The sequence below is a fragment of the Callorhinchus milii genome, unplaced genomic scaffold (assembly GCF_018977255.1).
Source record: "Callorhinchus milii isolate IMCB2004 unplaced genomic scaffold, IMCB_Cmil_1.0 Scaffold3, whole genome shotgun sequence".
Lineage (NCBI taxonomy): Eukaryota > Metazoa > Chordata > Chondrichthyes > Chimaeriformes > Callorhinchidae > Callorhinchus > Callorhinchus milii.
This window is the reverse complement of record NW_024704744.1, coordinates 81,479,396-81,498,158: the sequence shown is the minus strand read 5'-3', so window position 1 is coordinate 81,498,158 and position 18,763 is coordinate 81,479,396. Positions and strand designations below refer to the sequence as shown.

At 46.3% G+C, this 18,763-nt stretch overlaps 1 protein-coding gene across 4 annotated transcripts in view; it reads right to left on the bottom strand.

Annotated features, from left to right (window-relative positions):
* The window catches only part of pus10 (pseudouridine synthase 10), a 40,967-nt gene that overhangs the window by 13,700 nt on the left and 8,504 nt on the right, over window positions 1–18,763 (bottom strand). For all 4 annotated transcript variants that reach the window (XM_042333001.1, XM_042333003.1, XM_042333004.1 and 1 more), the window contains exons 4-7: window positions 16,492–16,578; window positions 9,151–9,185; window positions 1,978–2,086; window positions 1,443–1,504 (exon numbers count right to left, since the gene is read on the bottom strand). In XM_042333001.1, coding sequence (XP_042188935.1) covers window positions 1,443–1,504; window positions 1,978–2,086; window positions 9,151–9,185; window positions 16,492–16,578 — 293 coding nt within the window. The remainder of the gene's footprint in view (window positions 1–1,442; window positions 1,505–1,977; window positions 2,087–9,150; window positions 9,186–16,491; window positions 16,579–18,763) is intronic.

Sequence of the window (18,763 nt, the reverse complement as noted above, 5' to 3'; positions counted from 1 at the left end):
AAATCTGTTTGATTTGGATACTCTTAAAGCATTGGTGATTGGTTTCCACATGTGTCAGACACCTGGAGACGAGGTCATAGCAGAAGATTAGCAATATATTGAATAGGGGATCGGGACTGATAGACCCTGTCAAACACAAAACCCGTGCTTCAGTGCTCACGGGAACGTACTTTTCTACTTCTACCCTTGCTTCTAGGTCTATTGATGTTCCAACCAACTGCTTGTCACATATTAAGGCTCGAAGGAGCTTCAATTTCATGTCGCTCAACATGATCAATATGGAGGTCATCCTCCTTGGCTCCCACCAACTAATTCTTCTCCCCCCCCACCCCCAACCCTGTCCGCCAGTCCCTGGAACTCCTTCCCTCTACCCGTCCGTCTTGAAACCACCACCACAACTTGCATTTACATAGCGCCTTTCACGCTGGGTAGCGTCTCAATGTACTTAACAGTGGCCGAGAACAACAACAATTCGCAATAAACGCAATAAAACACAACATAACATCATGGTTCTCTTGGTCACTGAACTCAACGCTGCTCAATCCACAGCACAAAGGGAATGTTTAGGAGCCTCGTGGCTGATTGAACGGCTGGAATTTCACCTCGCGCCCCCGACAGGTTATTATTTAACCTGAATTCTTAGACCATTACAAAATCAGTGTGCTACACTGTGACTCAATGAGAGAAGAACTACACTCCCTTTCCCCACCCCCATCCCTCTTCCTTCCACCAGTTAGAATATGGTATCTCGGGTCCAAGAGAAATATTAAATGGCCCACGGGAAAGAAATGGCCGTCCGACCCGCTTCTGGGTCATCAGTTGCTGATATCACTTCGCAAACCAGCTGGGGAATGCTTGCAACCAGGCAAGCAGTGCAGGGTACCCAGCGTTAGCGCATTGAGTAATATTAATCCTTACTTTTGCTTTTGTGCCTCTCTGCGTCCGCAGCGCAAAAAGGAAGTCTCTCACGATGTCCTGGCCAACAATCCCCCCAACTAAAATTGATCATTCATATCACAGCTGTTTGTGGGGCAAGGTTGTGCGCAAATTGACTACCAATTAAACACTTTAGGACAGAATTTTACTGAGGATTGCGATGACTGCATATTGTGGGTAAGAGTAACAGATGTAGGTAAATTTGAGCACAGCAATGTCCCACAAACAGTCATGGAGTGAGTGACCAATTTGGTCTGGGGAATTGTTGACCCCACCACCAAGAATATTTTCACATGCCTCCCATGTCCGTCACCCCCCCATACCTCCGTATCCCCTTCAAGCCTCCAACTTTCGTACACCCATCACCTGGAAATGTACTTTTTTGTCCATAGGGAAATGACAATAATTACTGACAATGACAATGAAACCGCTGATACTGTAGACGTTGCACAAAGACCCCCCAAAGGCACGCAAGAGAAAAAAAGTAATAAAATGCGTCGACTTACAGGAAATGGCAATCTCCATCTGTTTCAGGGTGGGCGAAGATCACACTCACTTCAAATAAGCTCTGGTATTGGGAAGAAACACAGTTTCTTCTTTGTTAAATAACCACGTATCAATTTTGTGACCCGTTCAGACCCAGTTCAGAACCAGGAACATTACATTTTCTCAGAGCGTCAAATAGGATCATTAAAATCTTAAGTTTTAAAAAATATATTTATCTTTATACATCGTACAATCGCCTAAGTCATTGACTCGAGTCCAGTTCACTTTCCTATCGAAACCGCTTAGATTTCACTGCACTGGTCGATTTACTCATCTTGCAACACATAACACTGCTCTCTTCTCCCCTCCATCACTCCGAAGCTTAACGGCTGCACTGAATCGCGGGAAATGTCGCCTTGATCCGTTGACGTACACGCAGAAGAACTTCATTTTTCACAATTCAATACGATTCCAATGCTTGCCAGTAAGTGCACGTGCGGGTGATTGATCAAGACGTACTGAATCACGGGAAACACACGGAGACAAAGAGCATACCTTGCCATCGACAGGCACCCCCAGCTCCTCAGAAAGGAGAGGGTGGGTCAACCACTTGTAGACTTCCTTCAGCTGTAACACGTCATCTTTTGTTAATGAACCTGGTTGTCTGTCAAAATAAAAACAAAAGATCTCGATCTTTCATATTCAGACTCATCTTCGAAAAGGAACTTTCTCCCGACCCCATGGTGACTTCATGGCTGTTTGTGGTACAATGCTGCGTGCAAATCGACTGTAGGATCCAAAGTCGCTGCACTTTACAGTAAATCAAGTGTTTGCACACTTTGAGACATTTCAACAATGTGATAAGGCACTGTATCAAATGCAAGGATGATTATTAGCAACACTATTAATAATAATCCTTGCATTTGGCATAGCGCCTTATCCTGTCGGATGTCTCAAAGCGCTTCACACGATTTACTGTAAAATGGAGTGACTGCATTTGTAAGCAAACGGGGCAGCACAATTGCACACGGCAATGTCCCATAAACAGCCACAAAGTGAGTGACCAACTTTATTTGGGGGATTGTCGGCCTGGACATCAGGAGAGACTCCCTTCCCTTTTCAAATAGTGCCACGTGATCTTTTAACATCCACTTGAACACGCTCAGCCAAAAGATAATGCAACACATCCCCAGCGCTCTATTGGAACGTCAGCTTAGACTACGTGAGGTCAAGTCCTGGATGTGGGATTTGAACCCACAAAACGTCTGACTCAGAGTTGAGCCAGGCTGACTAACACAAAGTGTTCCATTCACTTCTCTGAGATGGAAGCAAGGAAACACTAAATAGCCAACTGTGACACTGGGCTGCAACCCAGAGTGTCAGACCACCACAGACCACAGTGACTTGAACTCTTTTGATGACGCTACAGTCTTGCAATCCTCTCAGACGATGTGACAAAAAGCAAGAGCTATAATCCACTCATCGCGAAGCCCCACCTATATGCAGCAACATTTCAATCAATAAGTTAAAAGACCTCAGTTAAAATTTCTCGGCACTTTCACACGCCAAAGATCGTGCACGAGAAACCAGGTGTTAACGGAAAATGTGAGTAAGCGCTCCAATTCACACTTCCCCGAGGCAGCAAACCAGCTTCTCAGATGGGGTCGCTTCTCTGGGGCCTACCCGTTTTGTGTGGTTTATGAACCACACACACAACCTCCCATCGCTTTCAGTGGAGAAAGGAGTGCTAAGCTGTCGCGGATATGGTATCAAGCCTGGCTCAACTGGTAGCACCCTTTCCTCTGAGCCAGAAGGTTACGTTAGGTCCCTTAGCAAGTGGCTAACATGCTCGCCTCGCAAACAAGAAGACCCGGGTTCGATTCCTGGGGGGGTCAAAACCTTAGGCAAGTTTCCTTATTCCACACTCCTCTGTTTACCTAGCAGTAAGTAGGAACCCAGTTCTTAGTTGATCAGCGTATCGCTTTGCAATAATAATAATCCATTAAAAATTGCTGGTTGCCCCGCTTTACCTGCAACACACACACACACACAAACACAGGACACATGGGAGGCATCACCTGGATCTAGACTTGCATTATTTTCTTAGCAGTTCAAAGCTTGCAGAATTTGGCAAACCATAATAATAATAATAATCCTTGCAAGACTCAAGACCCTCCTTTTCGATCATGCCTTCAGCCGCTCTCTTACCTCTTTGCCCTCCCTCATGCCAACCCTGCCCCCACACACTCGGGTCCTGATCCCCGACTGTTCAGCGCCTTAGGAAGTCCTCCCGATGTGAAAGGCGCTTAACAAATGTAATTTTGTTGTTGTTGTTGTTGCACTTGATAGAGCCTTCTCACGTCTTTGAGACGTCTCAAAGCGCTTCGCAGAATATATTGTAAAGTGGATCTTGACTATACTTTGTTGGTAATTTTTTTGAGGGATTATTATCCTCATGAGGTGAGCGCGCTAACCACTACGCTACAGGATTCCACGTTCCGTCCGTTCCCCTACAAACACAGCCGCCGCACTTTACAGAGAAGTGTGCAAAAAAGCTTCAAGGTGTTCGAACGTCATGCAAGGATAAATATTACAGTAAATCGTTCATATTGTAGCTGGTTTTCACACAGTTCTTCGAAACCCTCAAAACAGTGATTGAATTTAAAGAAATTGCCAAACTCTGAATGCTTTGAAATGCGAGCAAGATTGTGTGCAAGTCTGGAACCAGATGTAGTTTCTCCAACGTGCCCTTTTAGAATACCAGAATTTTAGAGTCCTTTTAGGAGGGCAAGTTTTTACTTGAAGAGGAGTTGGGCGGGAGGGAGGAGGGGGGGAGGGAGGTGCAGTGCCCACTAGGAGGGTAACGGGCTTTAACCTAGGAGACTTCCACACCTACTGCATGCCAGTTCTATTAAAATCAAATGTGATCACTAATGTTTGTGACAGCACCTGTTATTTCTTCCCCCACACTCGCCAGTCATTTTATTTATTTTTAATGGAAACTTGTGCAAACACAGGTGGTGCAACACTTTCAGATAACAGGCTGCAAAACACAAATGCTACAAGCACCCTCCCCCCACCCCCCAAACACACACACAATACGCGTAGCGGAGGAGGCAGTAAACAGTTGGTGGGGGGAGGGTGAAGAGATAAGGAAAGGGTAATTCCCAAGCGTCGGAGGAGGAGGAGGAGGAGGAGGAGGAGGGGGGGGAAATAAACCAGTCACGTTCACACCAAACACACATACGTCTTCCTCCACGTAGGAGGTCACTTGCTTATGGCAGGAAATGACTACAAAAATATGGAAGTCAAGGTTTAAATAAATTACAGTTGAACTTCCCCACACCCCTGATTTTAGTCTTTATAAAATAAAACTAGTACAACTTAAATATTCGTAATCTCACACTTGCCGACACCTCAGAAGGTGATGTTTTGACCAAACCAGGTGTTTTGATAAGTTTCATTTAAATAGTACTTTTTTAAACGATTAAATCAAACGCAGATTAATTAAGTGCCTTGAAACATGTGAAACATTGTGAACCTCTGGGAAACGAGCAATAGTTTGCAGTTGCTTTAGCGCCTTTCACGTGAAGCAGAACGTCTCAAAGTGCTTTACACACACCCAGTTTAGATTTGTGAACGTCTGCACACCACAGTGGCTTTACACTGACATTAAACTCCAAAACGTTCCAGGGATAGTCCTCAATTGAACACTCACAAGTGTAGACAAGGTCACACTTGCTTGTGTCAGTGGGTCAAACCAGCAGCTGGATTTTTACCAGGCTCTTGATAATGCTGTAGAAGCCACTTGCAACAACAACAACAACAAGATTTCACTTACAAAGCGCCTTTCACGTCGGGAGGACGTCCCAAGACGCTGTACAGTTGGGTCGGGACCCGAGCATTGGGGGAAATGGTCAGGGTGAGGGGAGGGAAGGGAGGGAGCGAGGAGGGGGTAGAGAGTCGAGAGGGGAGCTGAAGGCACAGTCAAAGAGAAAGGTCTTGAGACCGGCCTTGAAGGAGGAAAGGGAGGAAGCGGCGAAGGCACTGGGGTTGGAGTTCCAGAGCCTCGGGGCTGAGAGGCTGAAGGCCGACCACCGATGGTAGGGCGTTTGGGGCGGGGGATGTGGAGCAGACCGGAGCCAGAGGAACGGAGGGTACGGGCAGGTAGTGCCGTAGTCTGGCGATGTTTCGGAGGTGATGGAAGGAGGTACTGAAAACACAGATTACAATAAAAAAGTGCTTCTCCCTGTGACGGGAAAAGCCGTTTGTGGAAACAAAATGAAGACGGTGGGAGAGGTACGACCTAAACCACTCAAGGACAGGGCCTTGAAGGTTGAGGTGGGAGGACAAGCGGTGGAAGAGGATAGCGAGGTCGACCATATTGAATGCTGCCGATAGGTCGAGGAGGACGAGGAGGCAGAGGGAGCCCTGGCCGCAGATGATCAAGATGTCATTGCAAAGAGATGCAAAGAAGCCTGAAAAGAGGAAGGGCAGTTTGTGGAAGTTTTACTTCTCTATTTTCAAGTTTGTAAAAAGCAATATTGAACTATGACTCATGGCTTTTTTTTTGTAGGTTGGTCAACAGACTCTCTGACCACAGTGTAGTCAGCTCCCAGTCACACATTTTGCACTGCAAACTGTCATCTTTTACCGATACTAACATATTCTTCATTGCATCACTCTTTTGCCTTATCGTCAATCCCCATTTCGACAGGTGTCCATCCCAATAATAAACAACAAATTGCATTTATATAGCCTCTTTCACTTCCCTCATGTTACTGATACAATCTTTTAATGAGACATAAAAATACCTCTCCTCTCTCCCCACCCTCCTTAAAACAGCGCCAGCCACGGGATCTTCAAAGTCTACCCAAATAGGCAGACGGGATTTCGGTCCAACATCTAATCCAATTTGGAGGAAATTAAAACAAGACAACAATAAATTACAGGATCCCTTTACTGCATACGCGGAGAACCCCATTAGGAGAAAATCTACAGATGATAGTCAGTCCCTGTCTGATATATTCCTGTCTGTTTGGGTAGGTTTTTGATCTTCATTGGTCTCTGCACTGGAGTCTTTATATATATATATATTATACACACACACACACACACACAAGAGGACATATCTTCAATCTAAGTACCAGTACACAAAGTCTAACCAACACATTGTTTACTTCTAACCAACTCACTGTGTGCCTCTGGACGGATTTCCCCCATTATAAGTTACAGCCCTTTGTTTTCCCTACTAACTACAGAACATTATTTCACTAACATACACTTCTTGATTCCTACCGTTGACACTTTAGGTCGGGAGACCGTACCCACAGCCTACGTTCCCAAATAGCCACAAGAGGAAGAACTGCTCATAAACGAGCAACATCTTAGGCCCTAGAGGGGCTGAGAGAATAACAAACCTCCTGGGATAGGTGAACTGTACCCCAGGATACTCAGTGAGGCAAGTGAGGAGATTTTTTTTAAAATAAAAGAACGAAAAGGCAGTTTGAGGGAGTCGTTCAAGACCGGAGAGGTTTGGACAAGCTGGTAATAATAATGATAATCCTTGCATTCGATATAGCACCTTATCACGTTTTCGAGACGTCTCAAAGCGCTTCACAGAATATACTGTAAAGTGAATTGACCGTATATTTCGTGGGGAAAACACAGCAGCCAACTGAGCACAGCGGTCGTGGATTGATGGATCAATTTATTATTATTATCATTTTTTGAAGGAGTTATTATCCCCAGAGAAGTGAACCGCCAATCGACTAACGACTGGGTTCCTACTTGCAAGAAAACATAGATTCTATACTCAAGAAAAGTGACAGAGCCATACCAGACATCTGCAGGGCCGTTAACCCAACCTCAATACTTGGAAACAAATGGAACTGATCAGGTCCACAACCCTGAAACGTTGACTCACTTTTCTTTTTCCATAGATGCTGCCTGACTCGCTGAGTGTTCCCAGCGACTTCGGTTTTTGTTTCAGATTTCCCGCATCTGCAGTATTTGGCGTTTTGCACACATGTGAAGTACTGGGCGCATTTCTGGCCACCACAATGTACAGACGTAGAAACAGTTCAGAAAAGGGCAGCAAAATGTACCGGATAACTTTGAAAAAGATGTTCCAGAGATTAAAACAGGTTTAGGTAAGTGTGAACGAGCCTCTTCCCTCTGGTGGGAATTGTAACTTTGTTAGTTCTCAAAGTACTATTCAGATTTCTTTTGTTCCATATTGGCATGAAACCCAAAAGCATCCAAAGCAGCCTAGAGCATATTACGTGTGGGTGATGGTTCCTTTTTTCCCTTCTCTCTCTTCACTTTACATAAGCCAGGGGCTCCACTACTCTGGCTCGGGTGAAGGTGGGTGCATTAATCAGTCCGATTGACAGCTGTAAATTCAGGCTAAGTGATCAGAAAACTCAAGAGGGTTTGAGGCAGAAAAAAGTAGAGTTCTAGACCACAAAATGAGTTGTATTGGGATGTGTATATATATATTTTTTTATTTATATATATATGAATGTTTAATGATTTTATAAAAATCCTTGCAATACCTTATGTCATTAGGGTGGGTGGCGGGAGAAAAGGGAGTTTGTGCTTCAACTAACAGCAAGAGCAGGTGTCCCTGTTGACCGTTCCTTGCACTGCATCATCCTCTTTCACCGCACCCACCCCCCCACCTTCCCTATCGTGTCTGAGAGCTGCCCCTCCCCACTGACGTGCTCCTTGTTTCTTAATTACACATGCAGATAAATCTGTTCCTGAGAAGATATTGCTTCTGCTGTTCGAGGGGGTCTACTTATAACAATTCCACTCAACTACCGGCATCTGTCACGGGGGTTGTGGGAGGGGGAGAGGGGTTGTAAGGATTTTTTCCCACTCCAGCTCCTGTTAACTCTGCAAACCAAAGTCCTCATGGTAAGGGTTGTCCAAGCTCGACAAGAGGTGGCGGGAAGCTTGCCAGACAGTGCTCACAATGGCAGGCTATGCAGTTTTCGCTGGTTAGACTCCAGCAGTTAACCCCCAATGCACACACTGGGTTCCTCAAGCCTTGGCTCTCTCCAAACTGCACCTCATTAGGTAAGCAGAGTGTGCCCCTCCAGGGAGAGAGTGCGTATTCCATTCCGGTCACGGGGAAATTTCCACGTGTGGTAGCCTACATATGTGGAAATCTCAGTTTAGTTTGGATACTCTTAAGCATGGTGATGGGTGTCCGTATGTGTCAAGACACTAAAATCCTGCCATCGAGAGCTGTGCTCTCCTCTCAATGCGGTGACAAACTCTTTTTTTTAAAAAATACGGTAAATCCCACTCTTTTGCCAAACAATTAGTTCAAAAGCTTGCTTCGTTCTGCTTCGTTGTAATGAAAAAATATACGTGCAAAACAGGCGATCCAAAAGGCACTTAATTTGCAAATTATAATAATAATAAACCTTGTATTTGATATAGCGTATCATCACATCGTTGAGACGTCTCAAAGCGCTTCACAGAATATATTGTAGAGTGGATTGACTGTGCCCCACAAATAATTGTGGATTGATGGAACTACATTTCGGGTGTTTCGAATAATGCGCCTGAACTGTTACCTTAACATTCGGAGGAGAAAGTGTTGGTAGGGGTGATGGGACAGGGAGTGTGTGTGTAAAAAAAAACAGAAAAATGCACACAGTTTTAAAGCAGTTATTGCAAAACAAGTAGATAATTTCCCTGCAATAAAATACTTACCCCGCTTCCTGTTTTACCAGCAACCACGTGGCATGCTATTGAGCAGGTGACCACACCCCAAGATAAAAGAGAAAAAAACAAGTGTAAACAATCAGGCAGATCAAGTGGCATTTCCTGTGCTTGGTATGTATAAGTGCATCACCAGACAGCCTCAAACCTCCCGTTGGACCGAGCCCACACTCTAACCATGCAATAAAATGCAAACACATAATTGCTTACAGCAGATGACTTGCTACAACCAGTTAAGCAGGGATATTTCAGAAATTCCTACTAGTGTAAGCAAGCTTTTTACGCCTATACTTCATAAATCGTCAATTTTCTTTCTCCCTCCTCCCCCACCTCCACCCCCGCCCCCCGCTCCCACACACACAAATAAACTTTAGACACTACAATATAATACAATACTAATTTTCATTTACTGCATATATATATATACATATATACATGTATATACACACAGCACCTTTCATGTCAGGAGGCCTTCTCAAGGCACTTGAACCGGGTGGAGAGAGCGAGGGAAAAGATGACCAAAGGCGCAGATAGAAAGGAATGTCTTGAGACAAGCCTTAAAAGAGGTGCTGTTACCTCATCACGTGTTCAAGACGTCTCAAAGCCCTTCACACAATATACTGTAAAGTGAATTGACTGTGTATTTTATGAGCGAAAATAATAATAATAGAAATCTTTACAAGATCAAGAGATCCGTCTGGATGAACAAGGCTGTGTTTAGCTCTCTGTTAATTCCCCTTCACATGCCAATCATGCCAACCTGCAGAAACTGCACTCTGCCATACATCGTAGGAATCTTCAAATACTTCACTTTATTTTGATCTTTGGCTATAGCCCATATTGTGTTTATTTTATTGGGATTGTATTAGTGTTGGGACTTGTTTACAGATACACTTTGTAGGATGGATTCATTGAATAAATGACACTTTGTTATAGAGATCTAACGCGACCCTCTGAATTGAGATTTCTTCATAGAACTGATCGAATAGTTACTGGTAAAAACTACACCTTGTATCAAGCATTCCCAGGTCAGGTACAGCAGAAACCTGAAGCTTTGCAGATAGAGAATCACATCTCATCTGCATTTAAGTCCACGTCCAGGATATAAGAAACAGTGCGTTAATGCACCAAGACACTACACAAGATCTCCAAGATGGATGAACAAGGCCCTTCGGCCCATCCGATCTCGTCCCTCCAGAACACATGCCCTCCCGATTGCCCCCCATCACTTCCTGAAGAAGAATCAAGCTGCCTTTTAAACGTGTCCAGTGTCCTTGCCTCCACCACCTTTCTCCACATTTGGTTCGGTGCCGTTTCCATCAGTAGGATGTCTCAAAGTGCTGCTCAGGACATACTGAGATCGCCTGGGAAGTGGGTTGAGAAGACCTCAAAGACTCATTCCATTAAGCTCTGACAGCTGTCAAGGGGCGAATTTACCTCTACATACAAATACCCAAGGCCCTACAAGTGTAACCCATTGGGCTACCCATTTTGCCTCAGATTTACAGCAACACTGTCAGAAATCAATGTGTTCCCTTGATGCAAACTACTATTGTATTCGACCTATTTTGTGCAAGTTTTCTCAACTGTTGAAAAGTTATTGCTTCTTACGGAGGAGAACCCAGACTGGTGTTGCAATGGCAACCACTACTTGCATTTATATTGGGGTCTTCACGCAGGGCTATTATTATATCCTTTTAGAGAAAGAAATATGAAAACACTCAACACTGAAAGGCTGTCACATTAGCATATAATCCCCCTTCCACCCCACAGAGGTAATGGAGCAGATTAAATGCTCCACCGTCTCAGGCCTGCTTCATTTGCCCACCATCGGCAGATGAGCTTTCAGCCACTTTGCTCCCTCTCTCTGGACCTCTCCCTTAAATCCCTCCACTTCGCAACCAAACTAACAATTCCCCCCCCACCCGCCCACTTTCAAAACCCCTCTATAACCCCATCTACTCTCCAACAACTCCAACCCCCCCCCACCCCCCACCCAACCCATCTCGCATCCGGTCTCTGTAAAGCCCTCTGAGATGCTCTCCTATGTGAAAGGCACTGTACAAGTGCAAATTGTTGTTATTAGTGGAGTCCTGTAGCTCAGTGGTTAGAGAGCAATCGCCTCACAAGCGAGAAACCTGGGTTCAATTCCTGGCAGGGTGAATGTTTACCCAGCAGTAAGTAGGAACCCATTTCTTAGTCAATTGGCGGACGCTTTTCCAGCAGTAATAATTCAATCAAAAAAAAAAAAATTGATCACTTCAATCCACCACTGTTTATGTATGTGTATATTCTGTGAAGTGCTTTGAGACGTCTAGAAGTCGTGATAAGGCGCTAATATCAAATGCAAGGACTATTATTATTTAGGAACAAGCGAGAATTATGCAATTCTAAAATGTCCGAAATTTAGTTTAAACCAACCACAACAGGAGCCCAAACCTTTTGAGATTCAAAAGGGGGGAAATGCTGTCCTCTCCTGGCGGATTACAGTACTATACTGAAGTTGCAGAATCCCACAGCGCAGACGCACTTTCAATAAGATTCAACTTGCTCTGTGCATCGTAACCACAACAACCGAACAAAATATCCCAAACAATTTTTTTTTTAAGGAAACCTAGAAAGGCAAACGTGAAGCTGGAACGCAAGCAAGAACAAACCAGACAAAAAAAAGATTTCACATAAACGGCCAGCTTTTTTTTTCCCCAACGTAGGAACGAGCTAAGTTCCTTGGTAGAGATTTGGGGCACGTTTGCACTTCTTTGGCGCATAGGAGTTAGAAAGTAACGGGACTTGGACCGGGGGTGAGCAACCCAATCAATATCTGCCCTCAGTGCCACCAAGTGGCTTTTGGCATGAAGTGTAGGTGTCATATCCAGTTAATAATCCTTAAATTTAGTATAATAATAATAATCCTTACATTTGGTATAGCGCCTTTCATGTCGGGAGGCCATCTCAAAGCGCTTCACAGGATTTACTGTGAAGTGTAGTGGCTTGTAATTGTAGGTGAACGCAGCAGCCCATTTGCACACACAAGTGCCTCACAAACAGCCACAAAGCAAGTGACTAATTTTATCTGTGGGATTGCCTTGAAAGAGTTGTCGCCTCCCAGCTGCGCTCTTTCCTCTCCACCCATTCATTAGTCGAACCCCTTCAGTCGGGTTTCCGTGCTGCCCATAGCACAGAAACTGCCCTGGTCAAGGTCACCAATGACATCTTGACCATCTGCGACCAGGGCTCCCTCTGCCTCCTCGACCTATCGGCAGCATTCGATACGGTCGACCACGCTATCCTCCTCCACCGCTTGTCCTCCCACCTCAACCTTCAAGGCCCTGTCCTTGAGTGGTTTAGGTCGTACCTCTCCCACCGTCTTCATTTTGTTTCCACAAACGTCTTTTCCTCCGCCCCCGCACTGTCTCGTGCGGTGTCCCTCAGGGCTCTGTCCTCGGTCCCCTCCTCTTCACCCTCTATATGCTCCCCCTCGGTGACATCATCCGCAGACATGGGGTTAACTTCCACATGTATGCGGATGACACCCAACTCTACCTTTCCTCCTCTACCCTCAACTCCACGACCACCGATGTCCTGACAGCTGCCTGTCCGACATCGAGTCCTGGACGAGAGACAACTTTCTTCAGCTCAACGTGCGAAAAACCGAGGCCCTCCTGATTGGCTCACGTCAGCGCCTCCGCACCTCAGGCGCTGACACCATCAGCATCCAAGGCTGCACTCTCCACCTCTCAAAGCCATCAGGAACCTCGGGGTCTCGACCCTGAGCTGTCCTTTCTCCCCCATATCCGCGCCACAACTGGCACCGCCTTCCATCACCTCCGGAATGTCGCCAGACTACGGCACTACCTCACCCCTCACGCTGCTGAAACTCTGGTCCACGCCTTTATCACCTCAAGGCTGGACTATGGGAACTCTCTCCTCGCCGGCCTTCCCGGCACCTCCCTCCACAAGCTGCAGGTCATTCAGAACTCTGCAGCTCGTGTACTGTCCCGCACCAGGCTTCGGGACCACATCACTCCCACCCTCGCTCGCCTCCACTGGCTCCCCATCCCCCAGAGGATCGAATTCAAGATCCTCATCCTCACCTACAAGGCCATTCACGGCCTTGCTCCCTCCTACCTCTCCGACCTACTATCCCCCTACCTACCTGCCCGTACCCTCCGTTCCTCTGGCTCCGGTCTGCTCCACATCCCCCGCCCCAACCGCCCTACCATCGGTGGCCGGGGCCTTCAGCCTCTCAGCCCCTCGGCTCTGGAACTCCATCCCCCAGTGCCTTCGCCGCTTCCTCCCTTTCCTCCTTCAAGGCCGGTCTCAAGTCCTTTCTCTTTGACCGTGCCTTCAGCTCCCCTCTCGACTCTCTACCCCCTCCTCGCTCCCTCCCTTCCCTCCCCTCACCCTGACCATTTCCCCCCTCCTTGCTCCCTCCCTTCCCTCCCCTCACCCTGACCATTTCACCCCTGCTCGGGTCCTGACCCAACTGTACAGCGCTTTGGGTCGTCCTCCCGACGTGAAAGGCGCTCTATAAATGGAATCTTGTTGTTGTTGACAGGGACATCCGGAGAAACTCCAGTCTCTTTTCTAGTAGTGCCATGTGATCTTTAACGTCCGTCTGAACAGGCAGACTTGAACTCGGTTTAACATCTCAACCGAAAGATGGGACCTCCGACAATGCAGGATACCCCCAGCCCAGCATTGGAGTGTCAGCCTAGATTCTGACTTCAAAGTCCCGATGTGGGGCTTAAACTCACAACCTTCAGACTCAGAGTCAAGAATGCTACCAACTGAGCCAGGCTGACACTTTGACAGTCGGGAGCACAGGTTCAGAATTTAGCACAGGTTTGACCTTCAGTTGAATGGGGCTTTTAAGTGTGTTCAAAGAGGCTCGAAAAGTATTGACCACCTATCGCTCAGGTCAAAACACAGCTCAGCAGAAGTGGAGTTTGATCAATCCAGAACCTGAGTAAAATTCTGTCACAATACGTCAAGCCACACAGCAAGAGCAAAGCAGAACGATTAAGAGATGGCAATTGGTGGTTGGGTCAAAAAGGACTTGAGCTCTTAGGTTACAGAGAAGGAAACCGTGTTCAGGCTTAATGAGAATATTACTGAGTTGCTGCAAGTTATTCAATTGTGATGCACTGTCAGCGAAATCAGATTAAAAGATACAATTGACTGCAAAACAAATTAGCCAATAGGCCTGAATACAAAGAGGCTATTTTTATAGGTGAGTGTCAGACATCCCGATGAGGATATTTGCTGCTGATATTTGTTGACTAATTAAATGATTACGGACATAGCGAGGCATTGCTTAACACAACTCCTCAATTAAGTAATCTGAATCGCACAAATCAGGGAACTCCCTCCGCAGAGTAACCCTGAAGGGCACCATCCTGAGCTGACACACAGGAACTCCTCAATCCCCCGGGTAAAGTGGGGCACTTGCTTCGTGGCTGTTTGTGGGACCATTGGTGTGTGAAAATGGGCTGCTGGATTCACAACAACCACAACAACAAACAAATTACACTTGTATAGCGTCCTTCACATCAGAAAGACGTCCCCCAGGGTGCTGGACAATTCACCTACAAACATAAGCCACTACAATTCTGAGTAAATCCTGTGAAAGGCACTATCTAGTCACAGAAGTCGTCATCCATGAGATTGCCTTATAAGAAAACCTGCTTAAAAGGGTGAAGAGATTCACGGAGCCCCGGGTCAACTAGACCCCATCGATACTGGTAATGTACAGAAATGGACTCCACTTGGTGGCTTCATAATGCACAACTATGCTTTTAACTTCACAGTGAACGGTCCATCAGAACACAATGTAACATCTAAAGCCGCCCTCCCACCCCACATGTCACGTTTCCCATGTACAAGTCGCAGGTTGTTTCATTAACATAAATGACGGCCGCAGTTTTCTGTCAAACAGTCTGTGTCGTTGCCACTGCGAATAAAATAATAATAATAATGCTTGCATTTGATATCGTGCTTTATCATGTCTTTGAGACGTCTCAAAGAGCTTCACTGAATATAACAAACAGTCGTGGATCGAGTGACCAATTATTTTTGAAGGAATATGCAAAGTTGACAGTGAAGAATGGCACATTGAATACTATTGTTTCTTCCCCCAACCCCCCCTACTTCAACCACCACCACCTCTCTCCTTCCCTCTCTCTCCTCCCCCTCAGCCATGAACCAGTGACACAAAACTATTTATCATTTGGCACCCGCATCATCAGTCAGTTTCATTCAGAGCTCGTAGCTGGCACATAAACGGAAATTTCACACCAGGTAACCAAATTTGCAATTAATGCTAAGTTCCTGAAGGCATTTTTTTTTTTGCTGCGTATCTGGGCCCATACTGAAATGGACACAACAACAACTTGCATTTATATAGCGCCCCTCACCTAGGGTATCGTGCCCAGGACACTGACACCGGGTACAAAAATGATTCCGTTCCTAAGCAAAGAGGACCCTCCTCGCCTTCAAAAGCCAATCGAAACAAGTTACATGACGCACGATTAGCTGCAATGTTAAATGATAATAATAATCCTTGGGTCTGAAATAGTGCCTTTGCATTTCGAAAATTCTCAAAGTGAGTCAGAGTTTTATTGTAAAGTGACTGCCTACTTGCAGGCGAATGCAGCAGCCGATTTGCACTCAGCAACATCTCGCAAAACAGCCATGAAGTGAATGCTCATTTACAAAAAAAACTGGGGCATTGTTGACCAGGAAACCGGAAGAAACTCCCTTCTCCTTTCCACCTGAACAGGCAGACATGGCAAGTCACGCTTGCTGAGGCACAATAATAATAATAATAATCCTTGCATTCGATATGGTGCCTTATCACGTCGTTGAGACGTCTCAAAGCGCTTCACAGAATATACTGCAAAGTGGAGTGACTGTGTGTTTTGTGGGCGAAATGCGGCAGTCAATTGCGCATGGCAGTGTCCCCAAAACAGTTGTGGATTGAGTAACCATATATAGGATATATATATACATATATATATATACATATATATATATATAATAGAGGGATATAGGACAATAGCAAAGCAAAGCAATTTTAGCAAACAGCACATTCCCTCAAATATTATAGATATATGTAACATAGCAGCAAAGAGCAACCTGCACCTTATCACTCGTTAAGAAGCCATGTACACTTTCATGCCACATTTTTTTAAAAATTAAGAAAAAGATAAAACAAAAATAAATCACACATTCGGCACAATAAGTAATGAGGCGGGTGGAGGGGGAGACAGGGAAGCGAGGGAGAGAGAGAGAGAGGAGAAAGGGGTGGGGGAAATCCCAGAAAAAACTCACCTCTCTGACTAAAAGTTGTGGAGGTAATGAAACTGAGAACACAAGGCTGCTGTATTGGTAATCTGCAGAGTCAACCTTACCACACACCTGAAAACAAACACATGTTTTCCGTTCACAACAACACTGATTTATATGCAACGAGTGAAAACCACAGCTATTTTTTCCATTAACTAAAGAAACCCTTTTGGCACAGGGACCCGTCTCAGCGAGAATGCAGCAGCTTCACTTATGGTTATTTACACTGAAACCTACACCTATGTTCTACCTTCCTTTCCCCTCAGCACTTATTTACTCATTGTTGAGCTTCACTGTTTCCATTCAGAAAATTGCTTCACTGCCCTAGAAGAGTTTCATACACCTTACATAAATATATTTTAAAATCTGATTTTTCCACCACGACAGCAATTACTTAAGCAATAGCCTTTTTTTAAAAAAAAAACTCCAAATGGCGCAGAGAATTGTGAACGTTTCTTATATTCAGTCAAGGCTCCGGGCCTTCTGCACATCTCTCGTCCCCTCCTCTCCACCATCATCGGCCTCATAATAATAATAATAATCCTTTCATTTGATGTAGCGCCTTATCAAGTCGTTGAGGCATCTCAAAGCGCTTCACAGAATATACATCAAGTGGATTGACTGTATTTTGTAGACTAAATGTGGCAGCCACAGCTGTGTCCCACAAACAGTCATGCACTCTACGATTCATCAGGAGGAAAACAAGAAGCCTCACAGCAATTAATCACTGCTTTAATGACTGCAAAACAGGGTAATAAAACCCCATTGCGGTGTTTCATCATGAGATGTGCTCCACTGATGGCAAGCCAATGAAACTTATCTGAAATCTAAAGCAACGTTTAGCCAAATAATGAGGGTCGTACTGTACTATTAAGTGGCACAATTTAATGTGGAAGAATCGCTAAGTACGTTATCTGTTACGCTTAAATGCAGCAGGTTAGACAAAAACTAAAAAGCAAATAGAGCTCCCTGCGCCCCCTCCCCCCCGAAAAAAATGTACGATCCCACCATTCAAAAGTGTTCATTAATTCCTCTGTATAATTAGTGTAATTTATTATGGTTCATTAGTATTCAAGCAACCCCTGAGCAATAATTAGCAGTGTCTTTTCCATCGGAGGGTGGGGTGGGGGGGAGGGAAGACGAGAGGAGGGGAGCAGAGAGGAGAGGAGGGGAATGGTGAGGAGGGGAGAGGAGGAGAAGAGAGGAGGGGGGAGGAGGGGAGAGGAGAGGAGGGGAACGGAGAGGAGGGGAGAGGAGGAGAAGAGAGGAGGGGAGAGGAGAGGAAAGGATGGGAGGAGAGAGGAGAGGAGAGGGTGGGAGGGAGAGGAGAGGATGAGAGGTGAGGGGAGAGGAGAGGATGGGAGGGAGAGAGGAGGGAAGGGGAGGGGAGAGGAGAGGAGGGGAGAGGATGGGAGGAGAGAGGAGAGGATGGGAGAGAGGAGGGGAGCGGAGAGGAGAGGAAAGGAGGGGAACGGAGAGGAGGGGAGAGGAGGAGAAGAGGGGAGAGGAGAGGAAAGGATGGGAGGAGAGAGGAGAGGATGGGAGGGAGAGGAGAGGATGAGAGGGAGAGAGGAGGGAAGGGGTGGGGAGAGGAGAGGAAGGGAGAGGAGGGGAGAGGAGAGGAGGGGAGAGGATGGGAGGGGAGAGGATGGGAAAGGATGGGAGAGGAGAGGATGGGAGAGGAAAGGATGGGAGAGGAGAGGAGGGAGAGGAGAGGAGAGGAGAGGAGGAGGGGAGGGGAGAGGAGAGGAGAGGAAAGGATGGGAGAGGAGAGGATGGGAGAGGAAAGGATGGGAGGGGAGAGGAGAGGATGGGAGGGAGAGGAGAGGATGAGAGGTGAGGGGAGGGGAGAGGAGAGGATGGGAGAGGGAGAGGAGGGAAGGGGTGGGAAGAGGAGGGGAGGGGAGGAGAGAGGAGAGGAGGGGAGAGGAGAGGAGGGGAGAGGATGGGAGGGGAGAGGATGGGAAAGGATGGGAGAGGAGAGGATGGGAGAGGAAAGGATGGGAAGAGGAGAGGAGGGGAGAGGAGAGGAGGGGAGAGAGGAGAGGAGGGGAGAGAGGAGAGGAGGGGAGAGAGGAGAGGAGGGGAGAGAGGAGAGGAGGGGAGAGAGGAGAGGAGAGGAGAGGAGGGGCGAGAATGGGAGGGGGAGAGGATGGGAGGGAGAGGACGGAGAGAAGAGGATGGGACCAGGTTTCAACTATGGTTGGGCTCGGACCACTGCTGCTGTATATTGAATGCCCGGATCGTGTAGACATAC